The 17184-nt window shown below is 40.5% G+C and overlaps 1 protein-coding gene across 6 annotated transcripts in view; it reads left to right on the top strand.

The window, feature by feature from the left end:
* The window catches only part of FNDC3B (fibronectin type III domain containing 3B), a 264375-nt gene that overhangs the window by 149900 nt on the left and 97291 nt on the right, over nt 1–17184 (top strand). For all 6 annotated transcript variants that reach the window (XM_023753884.1, XM_023753878.1, XM_023753881.1 and 3 more), the window contains one exon: nt 11856–11914. In XM_023753884.1, coding sequence (XP_023609652.1) covers nt 11856–11914 — 59 coding nt within the window. The remainder of the gene's footprint in view (nt 1–11855; nt 11915–17184) is intronic.

The raw sequence follows: 17184 nt of genomic DNA, 5'->3' as shown, positions 1-17184 counted from the left end.
CTAATCACAGACCCCTCAACCCCCCACCTCCAGTGTTCTCTTCTTTGTTTGTTCTGGCTTATTATAAAATTAGGGGGCCTTTCCCGTGCACAGAGAAACTGTTGGCCTCCTCAGAAGCACAGGCCTGGGCCACACTCTTTGGTAGATTGATGTTTCTTCCACAAAACAAAATGTTTGTGAGACTTTTGCTCACTGGCTGTAACAGAAGGTCAAATTAGGAACTTCATTCTACTAATACAAAGATATTATTCTAGACTCCAGTGGTCATTACTTTATCTAAGGGCAGAATTGGTGTCCACTAAACAGCTTAGCCTTCTTTATCCTTACTGAAAGACTTCAGAAAATGGCTGCTCTACTTTCTAGCTAATGCTGAGTGTCTGAAGATAGGGAAGAACAGGGGGAGCTGTAAATAAGTTGAGTAGTCTGGATACACTCTACTAGCTGATGGGGAAGAAAACAACACACAGATATTTCAGGTGGTGGCACACAGCAAACAGCTGTAGTTTATGGTGCAACGTAGTCTCTGTTCTTTTGGAACCAGTATGTGCTTCTTCTCTAAAGCCACAGTCAGCTGCAAAAATATTGTAACATGTGTTTTGGAAGCAATTACTGCATAATAGTGTTCTAGCCTCAAAACATCCTGAATGATATATTTCTATACAGGGGAGGGGGTACTCTGTTACTGATGCATTGGCACAAAATAGTCTGTAGAATTATCATAGTCTTTTTTTGGATCAGCTTTTCAAATGATTTTCAGTAGCTTCTTTTTGGCCTTCTAAATCGGCCTTCTGTAATTGGATATGACCTCTTATGGAAGCAGTAGTATAAACACATTTTAACTTCCAGTGTAATTATTTTGTACTGAACCAAGTGGTCTAGTTATGCCTTCAAGCTGGTAGATGTGTTTATCTTGCATAAGTAAAATTGTTCTCCCCAGCCTTCTCTTGTTCCTCTTGGATATAGGGAATAGTAGCATGAGAGGAGGTTTTCAAAGTCCTCTAAAGAAATAGAGTTAGACTGAGAATCAGAAGACCTAGAGTTGATACTGGGTTCTTTTAGATTTGCGTATGTGATCTTGACCAAATTCTTAAAATCTCTAATTTGTAGGAACCATATGTAGTAAATGGGGAAAATAAACCAAATATATGTTTGCATATGAATGATACATATATTAGATTACTAGGGCTGCCATAACAAAGTACCACAAACTAGATAGCTTAAACAGGTATTTATTGTCTCCCAGGTCTGGGGACTAGAAGTCTCAGATCAAAGTGTCTGCACATTTGGTTTCTTCCGTGTGCTGTGAGGGAAGGATCTGTTCCAGGTTCCTCTCCTTGGCTTGTAGATGGCCACCTTGTCTCTGTGTCTTCACATCATCTTTCTTCTGTATGTGTTTGTCCAAATTTCCTCCTTTTACAAAATACATTAGTCATATTGGGTTAGGTCCCACCCTAATGACCTCATTTTAACTTAATTACCTCTGAAAAGACACTATCTCAAAGACAGTCACATGCTGAGTTACTGGGGGTTAGCACTTCAGTACATGAATTTTTAGAGGAAAACTAGCCGATAACAATGCCTTACAGAGGCCTATCTAATTATAAATGATTTTCTTATATCATAGTTTATGAATCTTTGAATAACTCTGGGTATTCAAACAATTTAATAAAATTTTATTCCAATGGACACATTGATAGGGAAAAAAAATTACACTTCTTTTTTAAAGCCTGAAACTTAAGATTCACCTGTGTTTTTCATTCCTTATGGTGAATTTGCAAGTGAAAAGATAGTATCTTTTACTCTACAGGAATGAGATGGAGTTTTAGTAGGAATGGGTAAGTTAAATTGCTATTAACCAGCAGGATTAAAGAAATCTAAATTAATCTTTTGCTCAAGGATCAGTGGACTTGCTTGGAAGTTAAAGTTTGAGCAAATGGCAGTGTTTTACTCAAAAGTGTCAACTGCTAGATGCTTGCTACAGGTGGTAAGCCATAGACTGAGTCTGCCATAGAGCCAAGTAGGACTTTGTGGGCCTGAGATAGAGAGCAATGCAAAGAATGAGATCCCTCAATGGAAAATGCTGAGCTTTTCATTCACTGGGATTGCAATTGGAGGACTGTTAATTATGGGAAGAAAAGCAACCAGACGGTCACATACTCCTAGGCAGAAAGGAGAAAGGGTAGTCAGGGCAGTTGGAAGCATGCATTAAGACTGCAAAAAAGGGAGATTTGCAAATACTTTTGCCGGTCAAACTTTTCTATTTGGCTGAGTAACTAATTGCTAAATAGGCATAATAGAGTCATCTCAAATGGTTCTTTAGAAACGCATGATTTGTGCACACAAAAAAACTATTGTAGAACAGGAAAGCTGGAAAACAACTAACTTGGCTAAACAGAACTAATGCATTTTAGCTTTTAAAAACAACTTTGTGCATTCTGATTTAATTTTCTGAAATAAAATTAGTGTGTTGCAGATAAAATAAAATTAGAGATAACTAACAGATAAAATGCTCCATTCTTCTCCAGCATACTGTCCAGAGAGAGATCCAAGAATTTTCAGTTTCTTAATTAGTAATGTGCTTACTTGCAGTTTTATCATCACAGCAATGGTGATGGCTTTATTGAGGGTTTTAGCCAGGCAGACTGTTAGCTTTGGCTGTAGAAATACTCCCGATTCATACCAAATTTAGGGTTCTTCTGAATTTACTTACTAGATGCATACAAGTTTCCTATGCAAAAATATAGACCTACAGATTTTGGACACCGTTTTGTCATAATGTATTTTTTAATATAATATTGTGATCTATGAAAATGTCTTCTTTTACAACTCTCTCGTATGATGTCTATTTCTGGTTTCTAAATACTTAGAGACCAAAAGCATAGTATGTGCATCTGTGGGTAGTGTTTCTCTGAGCATTTATTCAGTCAGACACTCAACAGAAGTTTCTGAGCCAGGCGTTGAACTAGGTCCTGGGGAATCAATGGCACCCAGCACAGACATGATTCCTGTGCTCTCAAAGTTTACCTTTGCCCTCTGAACTGGAACATGCCATGGGATATATACTTAAATATGGAGAGGAGGTTGGTGTGTTAGGGAGAAGCAGGCTCTCAGCAGAGGCATGAAGGGTGAGGAGTCAGCCGGACCAGGAGGGGAAGGATAGATATGTGCATATTCTGTTCCATCTTCCACCCTTGGGTCACTTAAGGTTTGTCACAAATTAACCTCTTACATTTTGTGTTTTATAATTGAAATTTTATTATTATAATCTTCAGCTAATTAAAGTCAATTACCTAGATGAGAAATTGCCAATTTTAATGTAATTGTGAGAGCCATATTTTGAATCTTTTTGTCTCTATCACACATTCCTTTTTTATGCCACCCCCCTCCAACACTGGGAGTGGGGGGCATCTCTTCTGTTTTTTTGCTTTGCTATCTTTTATATTTTTCTCTTGGGCATTTTTATTTATTGTCCAGTTTGGTCCATGACTCAAATAGCTGATTCTACTTATGGGTCCCCTGTGGGCCTGATGAGCTGTGTTCCGGAGGTTGTAAACCTCAGCTGTTAGGAGATGGAGACCAGGTGAGAATGATTGGTCGTTTGCAGACTTTGAAATGGCTGGTATAGCTGATAAGGTGTGCCATTTATAGAGCTGGTTTGGGGTATAAATGTAATATTTTAGTTCTTAGACCACTTAACTGCATTTTTAAAATATATGTGCAAAAGACATTATTCAGGCCTGTGACTATCATGTTTTGAACAAGAAAGGCAGCCCATTTAGACAATGGAGATGCCAGCTGTGTGGCTCAGAAAAGTCCTTTATTTTATACAGAAAACAAAATAATTTAAATTCCAAACAATTTAACTTTATCAAAGACTTAGAATGAGACAGCAAGATCAATACATATGCCTTTGGTGTAATTTCCTTGGAAACAAGTCATGACTTCTTTCATGTTGACCTTGGATTTGTGGGCTATCTGGTCCTCAGCCAGGGGTCCTAATTCTGGAGAAAAGTCTCTTATCAATAGCATCCTCCATACAAGCATTTCCTGCTTGGTGGCCCAAACTATCTTTTCATTTTCGTTTATTTCTCATTTTGATGCATTTAGCACACAGTCCATTTTCTTTTTTGGATTGGAGCAGATGGTGCTGTCTCTTTTGATTATCTGTGTTTTAAAGGGAAATGTTGATTAGGAGGAATAAGAAATGAAACATGGCCAGATTAAATTGAGAGCAGAAATTACACAATCCCCAAGAAGAGCCAAATGTATTTTATGTTTTTCTACTTAAAGTTTGCCATGGTTCATTTTTAAGTTTATAGAGTTCAAGTTTGCTATATATTAAAGTGTAATTTAAGATGGTTCTTGATTTATTGGTTTGCTTTGTTTTAACTTTAATTTCTAAAAGATAGAGAAATCAGAAATATTTAGATTTATTTTTCCTTCTAGTCACATTTAAATAAGAGAATGTGTGGGTAGTTTTGTCTAAATTCTACTTTATGCATCTAAAGTCTCTCACCTGTGGACTACACATTTTCTTACTGTTGGCCAAGTAACCTTAAACCAAAATATTTAACAGGTGTTCAAAGCAGAAGTCTCAAGGAATTGGACAAAGAGGCACAGAAAACAGCTTAAAGGACTTCCCACTTGCTACATTTGGGACAATTTTAGCATCCAAAAGAATAATGACACTGGAGTATTACAAATTTTATTGAACTTAAAAGAATCTCTGAGTTAATAGATAAAGTGGGAGAGGGAACTGATAAACATAGAAGGAATGATAAAATTAGCAACTTTACCAACTATCAATACAGTATCTTCAGGCAAAGCTCATCAGTGTCTACTGTAATCATCAGGTGAAGAGGGATATGCTCTGCAACCTGCAGCCAAGTGATTAGATCAAAGTGCTGAGCATCACCAGAAGGTTCAGACTGGCACTGTGTGCTTCCTCGTGTGATGGGATGGGAAGTACATCTATAAAGAATTTTTGCCAAAAATTTTTAGCCTGACTTTAATTATGAGGAAATAGTCACACAATCCAGAAGGTGGTATTGGCCATGAGAATACTGGTCTAGACTCTTCAAAAATATCAGCCTTAGGAAGATAATAAATACAAGGGATTTCTGTTCTGGATTAAAGTAGACTAATGAAACCGGACCAGTAATGCAACATGTTCCTTAATTGGACCCTGGATTTGGGGAGAGGGGGCATTAAAAATATTAGAGGAAACAGTAGAACAAGTGAGGAAATTTGAATATGTAATGTGAATTAGGTTGTATCCTATCGGTGTTAGATCTCTCTCCCCCTCCTCCCTCCCTTCCACTCTATCTACAAATCAGTGGAAGAAAATATCCTCCAGTGAGGATAAAAAACAAGCAAATAACAACAAAACTTTCTGTATAGGTGTTAATAAATATTAAAATTCTCTTTCAGATTTAATGTGTTACAAAATTATGCTCCCTGAATTCTGTCAGTTGACACAGTCTTATAAAAGTATTGAATATGCTACTTGAAAAGTTTTCATTGTGACATGCCAAGCCTTAATGAAAAAACATTTTGCTGAAATGTTTATAGATGCCAGTGCAGAAAGTAGTGTATAAACTTTAATTACCTTTGTAAGTCATTCTATCCTGTGTTTAAGCTATTGCCTTCCTGTTACACACCCAGGGAGGGTACCAGCTTTTGCTGGATAATCATGGAGTTGAGCCTTCCCCCAAAATAAAAGAGCTATATCTGGCACAGGTTAGGGCGCAGCTAGCCAGTGAAATGGTTCAAACATGCAGAAAGAAGGAAAGGGAAGAACGGGTACTGGAGTTGAGCTTGCCAGGCAAACATATCTACCTGGTACTTTATTCGTTTTTTTGTGCGGTTTTCATCCCAGTTTAATTTGATGTTCTTAAAAATCCTAGCTGCCTTTTGCCCAGTTACATGCATATCTATGATTTTTGCCTTGTGAAGTAAACACAAGAATTTTTCTTAGAGAATTTGACAGAAATGAATATAGAATCTCCTAGTATTTCAAGTAGAACCCAGTTTAGTTGATATCACAGAAGGCAGCTAAGAGATAAACTTTTGGTTGACCTGGGAATCAACAAGGGGATCAGATCTGGTGCTTCCCCTTCTCATTATGGACACAGGTCTAGCACTTAGGTATTAAAATATTTATACCTTAATGTTACCCAGTTTTTGCCTGAAGGGACCCATTGTGCCTACAGGTTGATTAATGTGAATGTTACCAAATCTTGGGCCGGAGAAGAAAAGAATTCTTTCTACTGAGTTCCAGAAATAACAACAAATACTCAGAGGAAATCAGCCCCCCTTGTCCCATTTACATTCTCTGGCCACCCTCCTGTCCAGCCGTGCACTCCACCTGCAAAAGGAATCCATCTCTCCTTTCTTGAAGGTTCCAGAACCTGTTTGCAACCCAAGTTACTCTTGAAAATATTTTTCTAAACTGGAAGGCAACTTCCCACCACATATGTTCACCTGCCTGCTGCATTCTTTTTAGTGTTTAGAGTCTGGTATTCTCTTGCCTATCTTTCAGAATTTCAAATAGAGTAACCACTTACCTAGCTAAATGGCTAGAGATGCTCGTCTTTTCATTTTTAGCACCAGGATGATTGACATCTGAAGATATTTCTGGACTAGGTGTCTTGGGGAATAACTGCATTGTCCTCATATTTTACAAATTTATTCCTTGTGATTTTACACATTTTTAATATTTGTATTTAACACCATTAGATGTGGATCATAATCACTAAATGTGGGTTTTTCACTAATCATTCCTACTTTTATATGTATTTATGGATTCTTTTTTTCCCCCAGCATAAGTAATACTAAAAAATGAAGATAGTTATTTGGTTTTCTGATTGGAAAAGCAATTCAATGAGCATTTTTAATCCGTCTTCCTTCATCCCCACTTATTCTCATCAGCATTTGTAGGTATTAACTGGATATTCAGCTTATTATCGAGTCATTCTTTTTTTTTCTTCTAAAAGTGGTTATTTCTGTTTGCTTAGTTTTTATATTGAGTGTTTGCTATTGATTTTAAACCTCTTATCCCCAAAATGGGCATGACCAAAAAGTCGCATGTTTTCCACGCCCCTAGTTTATTACACATAATTTGGTAAAGAGATTAGCTAAATCAGCTCCTTGGCAAATCAGAGAAAGTTTATTATGTTATTCTGGGCATATCTGTAATGAGCCTTGTGGATGAGAACTAGACAGAATGTTATACAGGGAAGTAATGCTGATGTCATCCCACTGGAATGAAGGGGCCGGTCCAACCCTAAATACATTCTATAGCTAGCAGCTAAGTGTCTAGCTGTAGTTCTTTTCTAAGAAGGAAAAAATGTGAAACAAACCAAAGAACTAAATTGTGTATATAAAAAGGGATATTTTAATTAGTTTAGGCCTTACAGTTATTCAAACAGTCTGAACTTACTGTTCTTTTTTAGAGCAAACATAAAAAAAACATTATTTGTGGAAAGTTTAAATTTCACATGACACATTCTCTCTCTGTGTGTGGGTTGTTTTTTTCTTTCTTTCCTTCTTTCTTTTAAATGTATTTTCCTTGCTTGTGTATTTTTATTTTAACTTTCCCTTTGCAATAAATGTTTTATTTCTTAGAAGGAGATTTGTTTTTAAGGGGAAGAAAGACTTAAGTCACTGAGCTGAATTCCCCCTTACCCCTTTTTTTAGTATTTCTTAATAGGGTGGTTCTCAACCCAGTGGGCTTGTTTGAACTGGAGACTTCCATCTTACCTCCTTTCCAGGAAATTACCTATCCCCGCATGTATTTCTATCTGCCAAACAAAATGCCTTCTCTGCTCGGAGCTCAGAGAGTGCCCTGTATCCCTTTTTCACTGACTAGCACCATCTTCACTGTGAGGAACAGGCTTTCAAATAGTAAAAGGGAGCGATGTGAAAGGCGGGTTGTCGTGTCCGTCCACCTCTGCTGGGGTCACAAACCGAACGGAAGTAGGTGGAAAGTGGTTTTTAATCTGTTTGAACCTCGTGGCAGCTTGAATGCCAGGAGAAAGAAATACAAAGTTGGCCTGTAAGATTTGCCTCTGGGATTAATATATTTGTAGCAAACCAGAGGGAAGAAGACAAGCCTGATAATGAAGAAAGAGAACCTTGCCCCACAACCTTGCACCTGAATCTTGCATTTCTGCCTCTTCTAGGACGATCTTTTTTATTCATTTGCCACACAGAAGTTTCTCAAGGGGAGGGAAAACAGAAACAAACAGTTCTTGATAAGAAGGTATCCATAAGGCAAATGATCAGAACTATTGCTTTGGTTTTTTTCTGAGGGGATTAACTATTATTTTTCTCCTCTCTCACAGTATGGAGTGTGTGTGTGTGTGTGTGTGTGTGTGTGTGTGTCTCAGAGACAGAAAAAGAAAGCATGTGAGCAAGCAGAAACATACTCTGAAATATGCTCCGTACAGTTGGACTCGGGAATTGTTTTATGAAAAGGGTGATGATAATTCAAAGACGACTCCAAGGCACAGCTAAATTTTGTGTGGGGAAAGCTAGGCTGAGGTCTGAGTTAACTCAGTTATTTAAGTAGCAGAGTTGTGAATTTTGGCATTTTCATACCAGAGTGTTAGCTTTCATACAAGAGTTTATTTTCTATGTGGTAACTGTCGCTTTAGCTCAGTTAAATAGGTTTTATTTTCACTCTTGTCTGTGCAAATAGTGTGCCTGGCGTTTATTTACTTTTTTTCTCTTAGTCTGTGGCAGCACAAATGGAAAAGCATTAAATAAGTGTGGTGGGAATGCATTTTTCTCTTCTCTCTCCACATTCACCAATTAGAACCTTAAGGAACCAATCCAGTCTGGCTTTGATGTGGCATTTCTGCTGAGATAATAGGGTAGTGATTGTCCTGTCATTACCTTTCCGCCCCCACCCTGCTCTTTTTACTTTTGATCTTCTCAGAATCCTTTCTCTCCATTCATGGCCCAATTTTCTTATTCTTCCTTTTTTCACATAACTTCTCCCCAGATCCAAAGGCCTTTGCTTTATTAATTTAACAGCTTTTTCAGAGTTTAAAAACAGCCAACAACACAACTGTCTCTTGGGATTTAGAGGGTCTTTGCTGCTACCTCTGTTTCTCCCATTCACCTCCATCAAACACTCTACTGGTCTTAACCCATGTTCTCTGCCTCGTGACTCCCAGGACTCTCCTACTTTGTCATGATTCAGTCATAGGTTCCATTTGCTTTGGGACCTTGTACTAGGCTTGTGGTTCTGGGGAAAACACATCCGCTTCTTGAGCCTCAGTTTCCTCATTTGTTGCTCATCCTCATTCCCCAGTCAACAAAGATACCTGCAGCTATTGTGTTCAGTGCTGGAGGTGTGCAAAGTAGACTTCAGTCCTGCCTGCTGCTGTCACATGGGGCAGAGAACGCCCATCTTGCAAAAAGGATGTTGTAAAACTGAGCAGGATGATGGTGCATGGACGAGCACGTAGCTAGGTGCTCAGCAGTGTCAGCTTTCATTATTACAGTAAGACAGACAAGAAAGGTCATGACCTCACTCTGAGGGTTGTTTTTATCTCAGGACCTTTTGCTTGTATTCCTGGCTCTTATCTGAAACCCATTCTTTTCAGTGTACAGATTTTTTTCCTCTTCTAATCCAACCTCTGTCCCATTTTCTCTTTTTTTCTGTCCAAAGCCTAACTATTTCTTCTAATATCTTTGTTTGAAAGCTGGCTCTGGGGAGAGATCTCTGATTTTTCTTTCTCTCCTTTTCTTCTTCCTTTCATGCCCTACATCTAGTGCATTGTCCTGAGGATTCTTCCTTTGCAGAGCTCTTTAATTCTTCCCTTCTTTCTTGAATAGGTGACCATGTCTGTTCTAGGCTAAATCTTTGTTACTCAAGGCTAGTGTCTGGCTTCTGTTCTTCTAGGACACTTTCACTGTGTCAGTTGCACAGAAGCAGACAGTGATCTCCTTCAGCTAGCTGTTTGGGTGTATCTAGCTATGTGTGAGTTTGAAGCCATGGGTCTTTCAAGTTCTAGAATAACCGGTGATTGAGAAAGTTTTGTTTTTAACAACTGAAGCAGTTCTTTATTACAACTCTGCTATTTTCCCCCTGACAATTAACTTCTAAGATACATAATATTTATGGTTTCCTTGGTAGGAGCTTCCAGAAAATGTGATGGTATATACGCCTTTGACTTTTGGGTATGATCCATTATTATCTATATCTTAACATAAATACGGGATTATAAATGAGCTTGTGACATTTGATCTTTTGAATGTGAATTTTCTTTTAGTTGTAATTTTTAAAAATATCATATTGCTACTAGCTCATTTCTTTTTCTCACCAAAATAAAGGTAATCATGTTCTAAACAGAATGTCATGGGGAAAAATGAAGAACTGATCTTTTTGCAGTTTAGGATGGTATCAACTAGAAGTTCTTATTTCCTTTATATAGGCTTGGTTTTGATAACTGATAGGAAGGCATAAACAGGATGTGAGAATGACTGCAGTGAGGCTGGGACAAGCAGTGGGAGTTGAGGTAGGATTCTTTGAGAAGGTGGCATTGAGATTAGACATGAACAATGAGGATGAATAGCCCTCTGAAGAGCTGGGCTTACTGACCTCTCACTCCCTACCTAGTTCAGCTTCCCCCATCACCTCCAAATGCCTCCTTGCCCACAGAGCTCAGCTACATGTTGGTCCCTGGGCAGCTTATAGAATCTCTTTTGGATTGTCATTGCCATAGCACCTATCGCATTGTAATTGCCTACTAGTTGCTTTTATTCTCCTGCCCAACCCCCCAACCTCACTAGACTTGAAATATCTTGAAGTTAAGGACATATGTCTTAGTAATTATATAGCTCTAGCATTTAGCTTATAAATTAGGTTTAACAGTTAAGTAAATCTATAAACTCAAAATTAGATTCCATCAGGCAGATTTTGGAAGTCAGAAGGTTCCTGTAGCAAAACAGATTCTTAAGTTTAAATTCTATCATTTACCATTTTTTAATACAATCTACCTACTTTCTACTCCTAGCACTTTCCATATTTCATTTCTAAAACAATTCTTTCCCCTCCCCCAAACTTGCTCATTTGCTCATCTTATAAAAGATACCATCTTCCCTCTAGTTGATTAATCCAAAAACTAGGGATTATTTTTGATCCCTGATTCTTCTCATTCTGTCACCCTTGCCTGTCACACCCAACCCTTCAGTACCTATACCTCTAAAAACAGTCCTGTTCTCACCATTTTTACTACCATCCCTAGACCAGGCCAGCTCTATCCTTCACCTGAACCAGTATGACAATGTTCTGTTTGGTCTTTTTGCTTACACCTTCCCTTCATATGTCCATTACCCATACAGAAGCCAAGCAGAGCTTTTCATACTCAAAATAAGATCATGGCAGCCCTTCTACCTAACCACTCCAGTGGCTGCCCATCAAACTTAGAATTAAAATTGAACTCAAAAGCCTGAACTCACAGCCTTGCATGAACTGGCACCCATATCTTCAAACTCATCTCTTCCTTGCCCTCAGCTTCCAGCTATGCTGGTATCTTCCTCCTTGGGCCCTTCTATTCCCTGTTGCCTGTTGAATTCTTAGGTGGAACTCAGTATTAACCTAGTCAACTTCATGAATGTGTAAGGCAATATAGTAGCTAGTTAGCACAACCACAGTGAACTTCCTACCCTAAAGAATCCCTATTCCTGATTTTCATTATCATGTTTATGGAGCGAAAAGTTCATGGTAGTAGGCAACTGACTGAATGATAACCCTTGGTAAAGGCCTTGGGGAAGGAACTTGACCACCTTATTGCCTTTTAATGGTATTAACTGTTTTTCTTTCCCCCTCTTTTTCCATGCAGAGTATGAGTTGGAAGTAAAGAGGGTGCAAGACATTCTTTCAGGAATAGAGAAACCACAGGTATGTCTTCTGGACTTCTCAGCATAAATGACACTTTCTTAAGTATTTCAAGTGTGCTTTTCTTTTACCACATAGTAGGTAAGCAAAAGGGCCCCTTTCCATTGCAGATTATTCATAAACTATGAAATAGTGTTGCTATTAATGGAGCATGAAAATATAGAACAGAGGTCTTCTGTGTAGTCGTAATCCACTGAAATGTCCCCTGTATTTAGGTGCTCTGAATGCATTTAGGTATTCTTCAGAACTTCCAAGGATACATCTCCACCCTACCTCCCCCCCAACCCTAAGGTCTACAGAACTGTTTTCTTTTAGTAATTTCCTTTTACCTGTGTAAATGAAGTAATAATTTTTGAAAACCTCAGTAATCTAAGTATTTTTCCAGGTAAATTTCAAAAAGATACTTAAATATTAGCTGAGAAAAATAAGTCCAAAATATTGAGTGTAATGCCAAGAAAAAAAATTGGTGGAAGTGGTGATATTATGAAGTTTTAAGCTTGATTTTGCCAACTGCTTTGAAATGGAAGTGAAAAACTCAAAATGTTGATTCAGCCTTTCATCTGAGATTAGAGAGCCAAGTTCTTGGGTGTGTTTTCTAGCTGAATGGGAAAACCTTGATTCTTCATGTGTTTGAAATACTAAGGCTTTTTAACAGAAGACTCCAAACATGCCTCGAGCTACGTAGATGAGTTTAACTAAAACTAAAAGCATGAGGTGTGTTGGACGAGGGGCACAATGGGGTGCTTGTAGAGGAAAGGGGTGTTGATGTTGGGTTGGGAGTCTCTACTGAATCTGGCAAGGAGCAGGTAGCCATTTAGAGTTTTTGAGCAAAGAAGTATGTAATCAGGGCTGTCCTCAGGATGATCAAACAGTTAACTTTGGAGGGAGAGGACGATGGACCCAGAGAGCAGCGTCAGGAATCTGTCACCTAGTGGTGGTGAGAAGTTGTGGGAGTCAGAATTAGGGTGAGGCATCAGCCATGGCAAGGAGAGGTGGATACTAGAGCCGTTCTAAAGAGAAGTCAATAAGGTAGTATATCCTATTAGAAATCTGGTTTTATGATAACTGAGCTTTCTGACTTAGACACCTCCTTTTAGGCATCATTTCCTCTAATGTGACTCCTTGATTGCTCTCCCACCCAGCAGTGGGACACTCTGCACAGGACTCAGTGCCATGAGTTCTGCCCCAGCTTCACTGTACCTGGTGTGCATTTAATACATCGTACACCATTTATGTGTCTGTGTGTTTCCCAGCAATCTGTGTCCTCTTTGTGTCTCCGTTGCCATTCTCAGACACGTGGAGTTTGATTTGATAGCAAGGCATCCAGGAGGATAAACACAGTGGGCAGTTGCAGGTATCTGGTAGGTCCATGCTGTGGGGAGAGGGGAGCCAGATACTGATGGGGAATGATCAAGACATAGGAGTGGACGAGAGCTTTGGGGGTGGGTGGGGGCAGGAGTACAGAGAGATTTGAAACGGCTTGAGGGCAGAATTATAGGAAAACCTTACATTTATAGTACGGCAGAAAGAAGAAAACTCCATGAGGAAAACAGAAGTCATAATCAGAGAGAAGGCAGAGCAATAGGTTAGTTAACTGTCCCAGACATAGTCACAAAACTCATAGCTTTGTCTCTGTCATGTGTGTGTGTGTGCGTGCACACACACACACAGAGTGTTTTTCTTAGTTCTTTCTTTACTGCAGAAGGGACAGAGTCCATGTTTCTGAGGACCATGTGTCTAACAAGGTAAAAGCAATAGTGAAATGCATTGGTATTTTCCTTGATTCAACATTTATTAAGCACTTATTCTATACTAGAGGCCTGGTGCATGGATTCGTGCACTGGTGGGGGTGTGTGGCCTGTGGGGATCACCCGCTGTGGGAGCAACCGCTCATCCTGGTCAGCCGAGCGGCTGTGGACCCGCCCTCTGAGTGGCTGCTGAATGAGGAAATTAGTCTGAGCTGATATTTCGAGGTAATGTCTTGGGTAAAGGCGTGTTCTGTGTCCTGGAGGAACCTGGTGGAGAGATTTGCACTCCAAAGCCACTCGGTGAATGTCCTTGATGTGTGATCCCAGGTCGGTGACACTATCGGGATGTTCAGGGCAGCCCTGCTCCAGGGTCCTCAGCCAGCAGGATAGCCTCCCCGGCGGAGTCCACAGTCACATCGTCTCTTGCCATCTGCCTATGCCAGCTCCCCATGCTCTTTCTAGAACACACCTTAGAGGTCCTGCATCAGCTGGTGGGGTCAGACTCTGCATCAGAGTCTGGATTGCCTCAGGTATTTGATAGGTGCAGAGACTCGGCCTCACCCCAGACCTGCTAGCCGCTGCTCCCACAGCGGGAGCAGCTGCTTATCCCGGTCAGCTCCCACAGTGGGAGCACTGACCACCAGGGGGCAGCTCCTGCGTTGAGCGTTTGCCCCCTGGTGGTCAGTGTGCATCATAGCGATTGGTCGACCAGTCATTCTGATCGTTCCACCGTTCAGTCACTGGGCTTTTATATATATAGATAGTTTTTAGACCAAAGTAGGCAGACAGGCTTCTTTGTATATAGTTATGATGTTAGGCAAATATGGCAGGATTGTCATCTAAGAGGTCAGAGGGTCTTACTAGGCTAAAATCATTTCTTACCAGAGGCTCCAGGTCAAACTGACTCCTTGCCTTTTCCAGCTTCTCCTAGAAGTTGCCTGCATTCTTTGGCTCATGGCCCCTTTCATTCTCCTGTCTCCCTATTTCACTTACAAAGTTGGGCCCAACAAGATAATCCAGGTTGGTCTCTGCTTCACGGATACTTAATTTTATGCAAACTCCCATTTACTTTGCAGGGTAATATATTCACAGGTTCCAGGGATTATGATGTGTGCATCTTTGGCTGGGGGAGGGGATCATTCTGCCTACCACACCATTCCCTGGCACCCATATAAACCTTCTGGGCCTGGAGCCAGTCCATTCCTCCTTCCCAGCCCAGTTAGTTGTTTACACAATTTTCCTCCCTTCTTTTCTCTTCTTCCCTCTCTTCACTTTCTGTCCGAAGTTTTTATTCATGATTGTATCTTATTTATCTTTGTGTCCCTCACACCTAGCACTGTTCTTGGCACATCGTAAACCCTTAACAAATATTTGCTAAGTAAATGTATGGCAGACTGCAGTGGCTGCAGCTGGGTTCTGGCAGGTGAGAAAAATGCCTGAAGACTGGCCAGCATCAGAGGAGGCTCAGCCAGCATGCTGGAATGTGGGGACAGCCCAGTGCCAAAGCAAGAGGCCGCAGCCTGGAGGGGACAGGCCGGTGCCTTGCAATCTGGTTCTCCGGGTTGGGGTCCAGCGTGGCCATTAACTATCTCTGCGACCTTGGGTAAGTTAGCCTCCCTGAGCCTAGGTTTATGCGTCTTGGAAAGGTAGGATAATAAATACCACTTAGGATTGAGAAGTGAATTATGTAGTATCTATAGAGTACTTGGAATGGAGTACGGGGCATTTCTCTACACTTTAGAGCATATCATTAGGCAAAAGTGAAGCTCCCTGCTACACTCTGGAATACGAAGGAGGGTGTCTGACCCCCTTGCAGGGGAAGAAGCAGAGCTGCAGAAAGTTCAGCACACAGTTGCATGAAGGATTTTTGTTCTTAATTTTTTTTCAGCCACATTTGGCAACACCTCTAAATAAAAGGTATATATTTTTCTTTGAGATTTTGCAGATGATTTGTTTAATGTGTAGAAACACTATTGAGGACTTGTGGATTTCAGTCATCTTCCTAGAATTTTGGGCATCCTGAATTAAGCAAGTCATTTACTTTTCAGAAACCCAGATACTGTAAAGACCCAAATATTTAGTAATTGAGTAAAACAGTGTACAAATACACTAGGTATTTGTCCTGAGACTCTAACAAGCCTTGGGGACTGCACTCATAGCCACCACTATTCCAGAGAAATAAGCTTGCTATTATCCAAAGTGATATAGCAATTAACCTCTATTAGTACTAGCCACCTCCAACCTAGCATGGTTTAATCCATTCCAATGGTGGTGCTAGATGAAATCTTCCACATACTGCTGGGCTCTTTATTTTCAAGATGTAAATCATTGTAACCTGAAATTGTGGTTTCTGCATTGTTTCCATCTGCTAATGTTTAGCTTATAGAAACAATTGCCTCATTGGCTGCAGAAGTGAGGAAACTGATCTAGAGGAACAACTGTCCCTGGAAGAAGCGATTCCTTGAGAGAGAAACAGAGTGGAGGTTCTTAGCACTTAAGGAATTATAGAAACAGATGACTGTGAAACCCCTAGATTGAGTATCCTTTTTCCCTTTGAATAATGATCTCTTTGACCTTTTCCTTTTTAATTTTCCTTTGTGTTATTATTTGTCATGATTGTACTTTAGAAGTGAAGCCAATATTTTTATGGTAATATTTCCTTAACATACTTCCTGATTGAATCAGCAGGCCACCCACATAGCTAAATCCAAAGACCAGACCAAATTTAGAAGTTACTAACTTACATAGAAATGTTTTTAAACCTAACAGTGACAATTTATTAACTTTATGAAAGTAAATGGCATTTTTGATCCAAATAATATCATTTACATATCACATGGCCTGGGATGATCAGGAGACAAGGAGAGAGTTAAGGATGCAGTCCTGTCATTTTGGAATGTGTGCATACAGATGCTTTTAACTAACAACTGTTCTCAAGTTGGAATCCTATCTAATAAAGGGGTAATATGCAAATTGACCATCACTCCAACACACAAGATGGCCACCCCCATGTGGTCAAAGATGGCCACCACAAGATGGCCGGCAGTTGTGGGCGGTCAGGCCAGCAGGGGGAGGGCAGTTGGGGGCGACCAGGCCTGCAGGGGAAGGCAGTTGGTGGTGACCGGGCCTGCAGGGGAGGGCAGTTGGGGGGTACCAGGCCTGCAGGGGAGGGCAGTTGGGAGCGACCAGGCTGGCAAGGGAGGGTAGTTAGGGGTGACTGGGCCAGCAGGGGAGGGCAGTTGGGGGTGACCAGGCCGGTAGGGGAGTGGTTAGGGGGTGATCAGGCTGGCAGGCAGAAGCAGTTAGGGGCAATCAGGCAGGCAGGCAGGTGAGCAGTTGGGAGCCAGCAGTCTTGGATTATGAGAGGGCTATCCGACTGCCCATTTGGGATCGGTCGGGCCTAAACAGGCAGTCAGACATCCCTCAAAGGGTCCCAGATTGGAGAGGGTGCAGGCTGGGCTAAGGGACACACTCCCTCCCCCATGCACGAATTTCATGCACCGGGCCTCTAGTCTATAATAAATA

This window comes from Myotis lucifugus, unplaced genomic scaffold, assembly GCF_000147115.1.
Source record: "Myotis lucifugus unplaced genomic scaffold, Myoluc2.0 scaffold_53, whole genome shotgun sequence".
In the NCBI taxonomy this organism is placed as follows: Eukaryota; Metazoa; Chordata; class Mammalia; order Chiroptera; family Vespertilionidae; genus Myotis; species Myotis lucifugus.
This window is presented reverse-complemented; position numbering and strand designations above follow the sequence as displayed.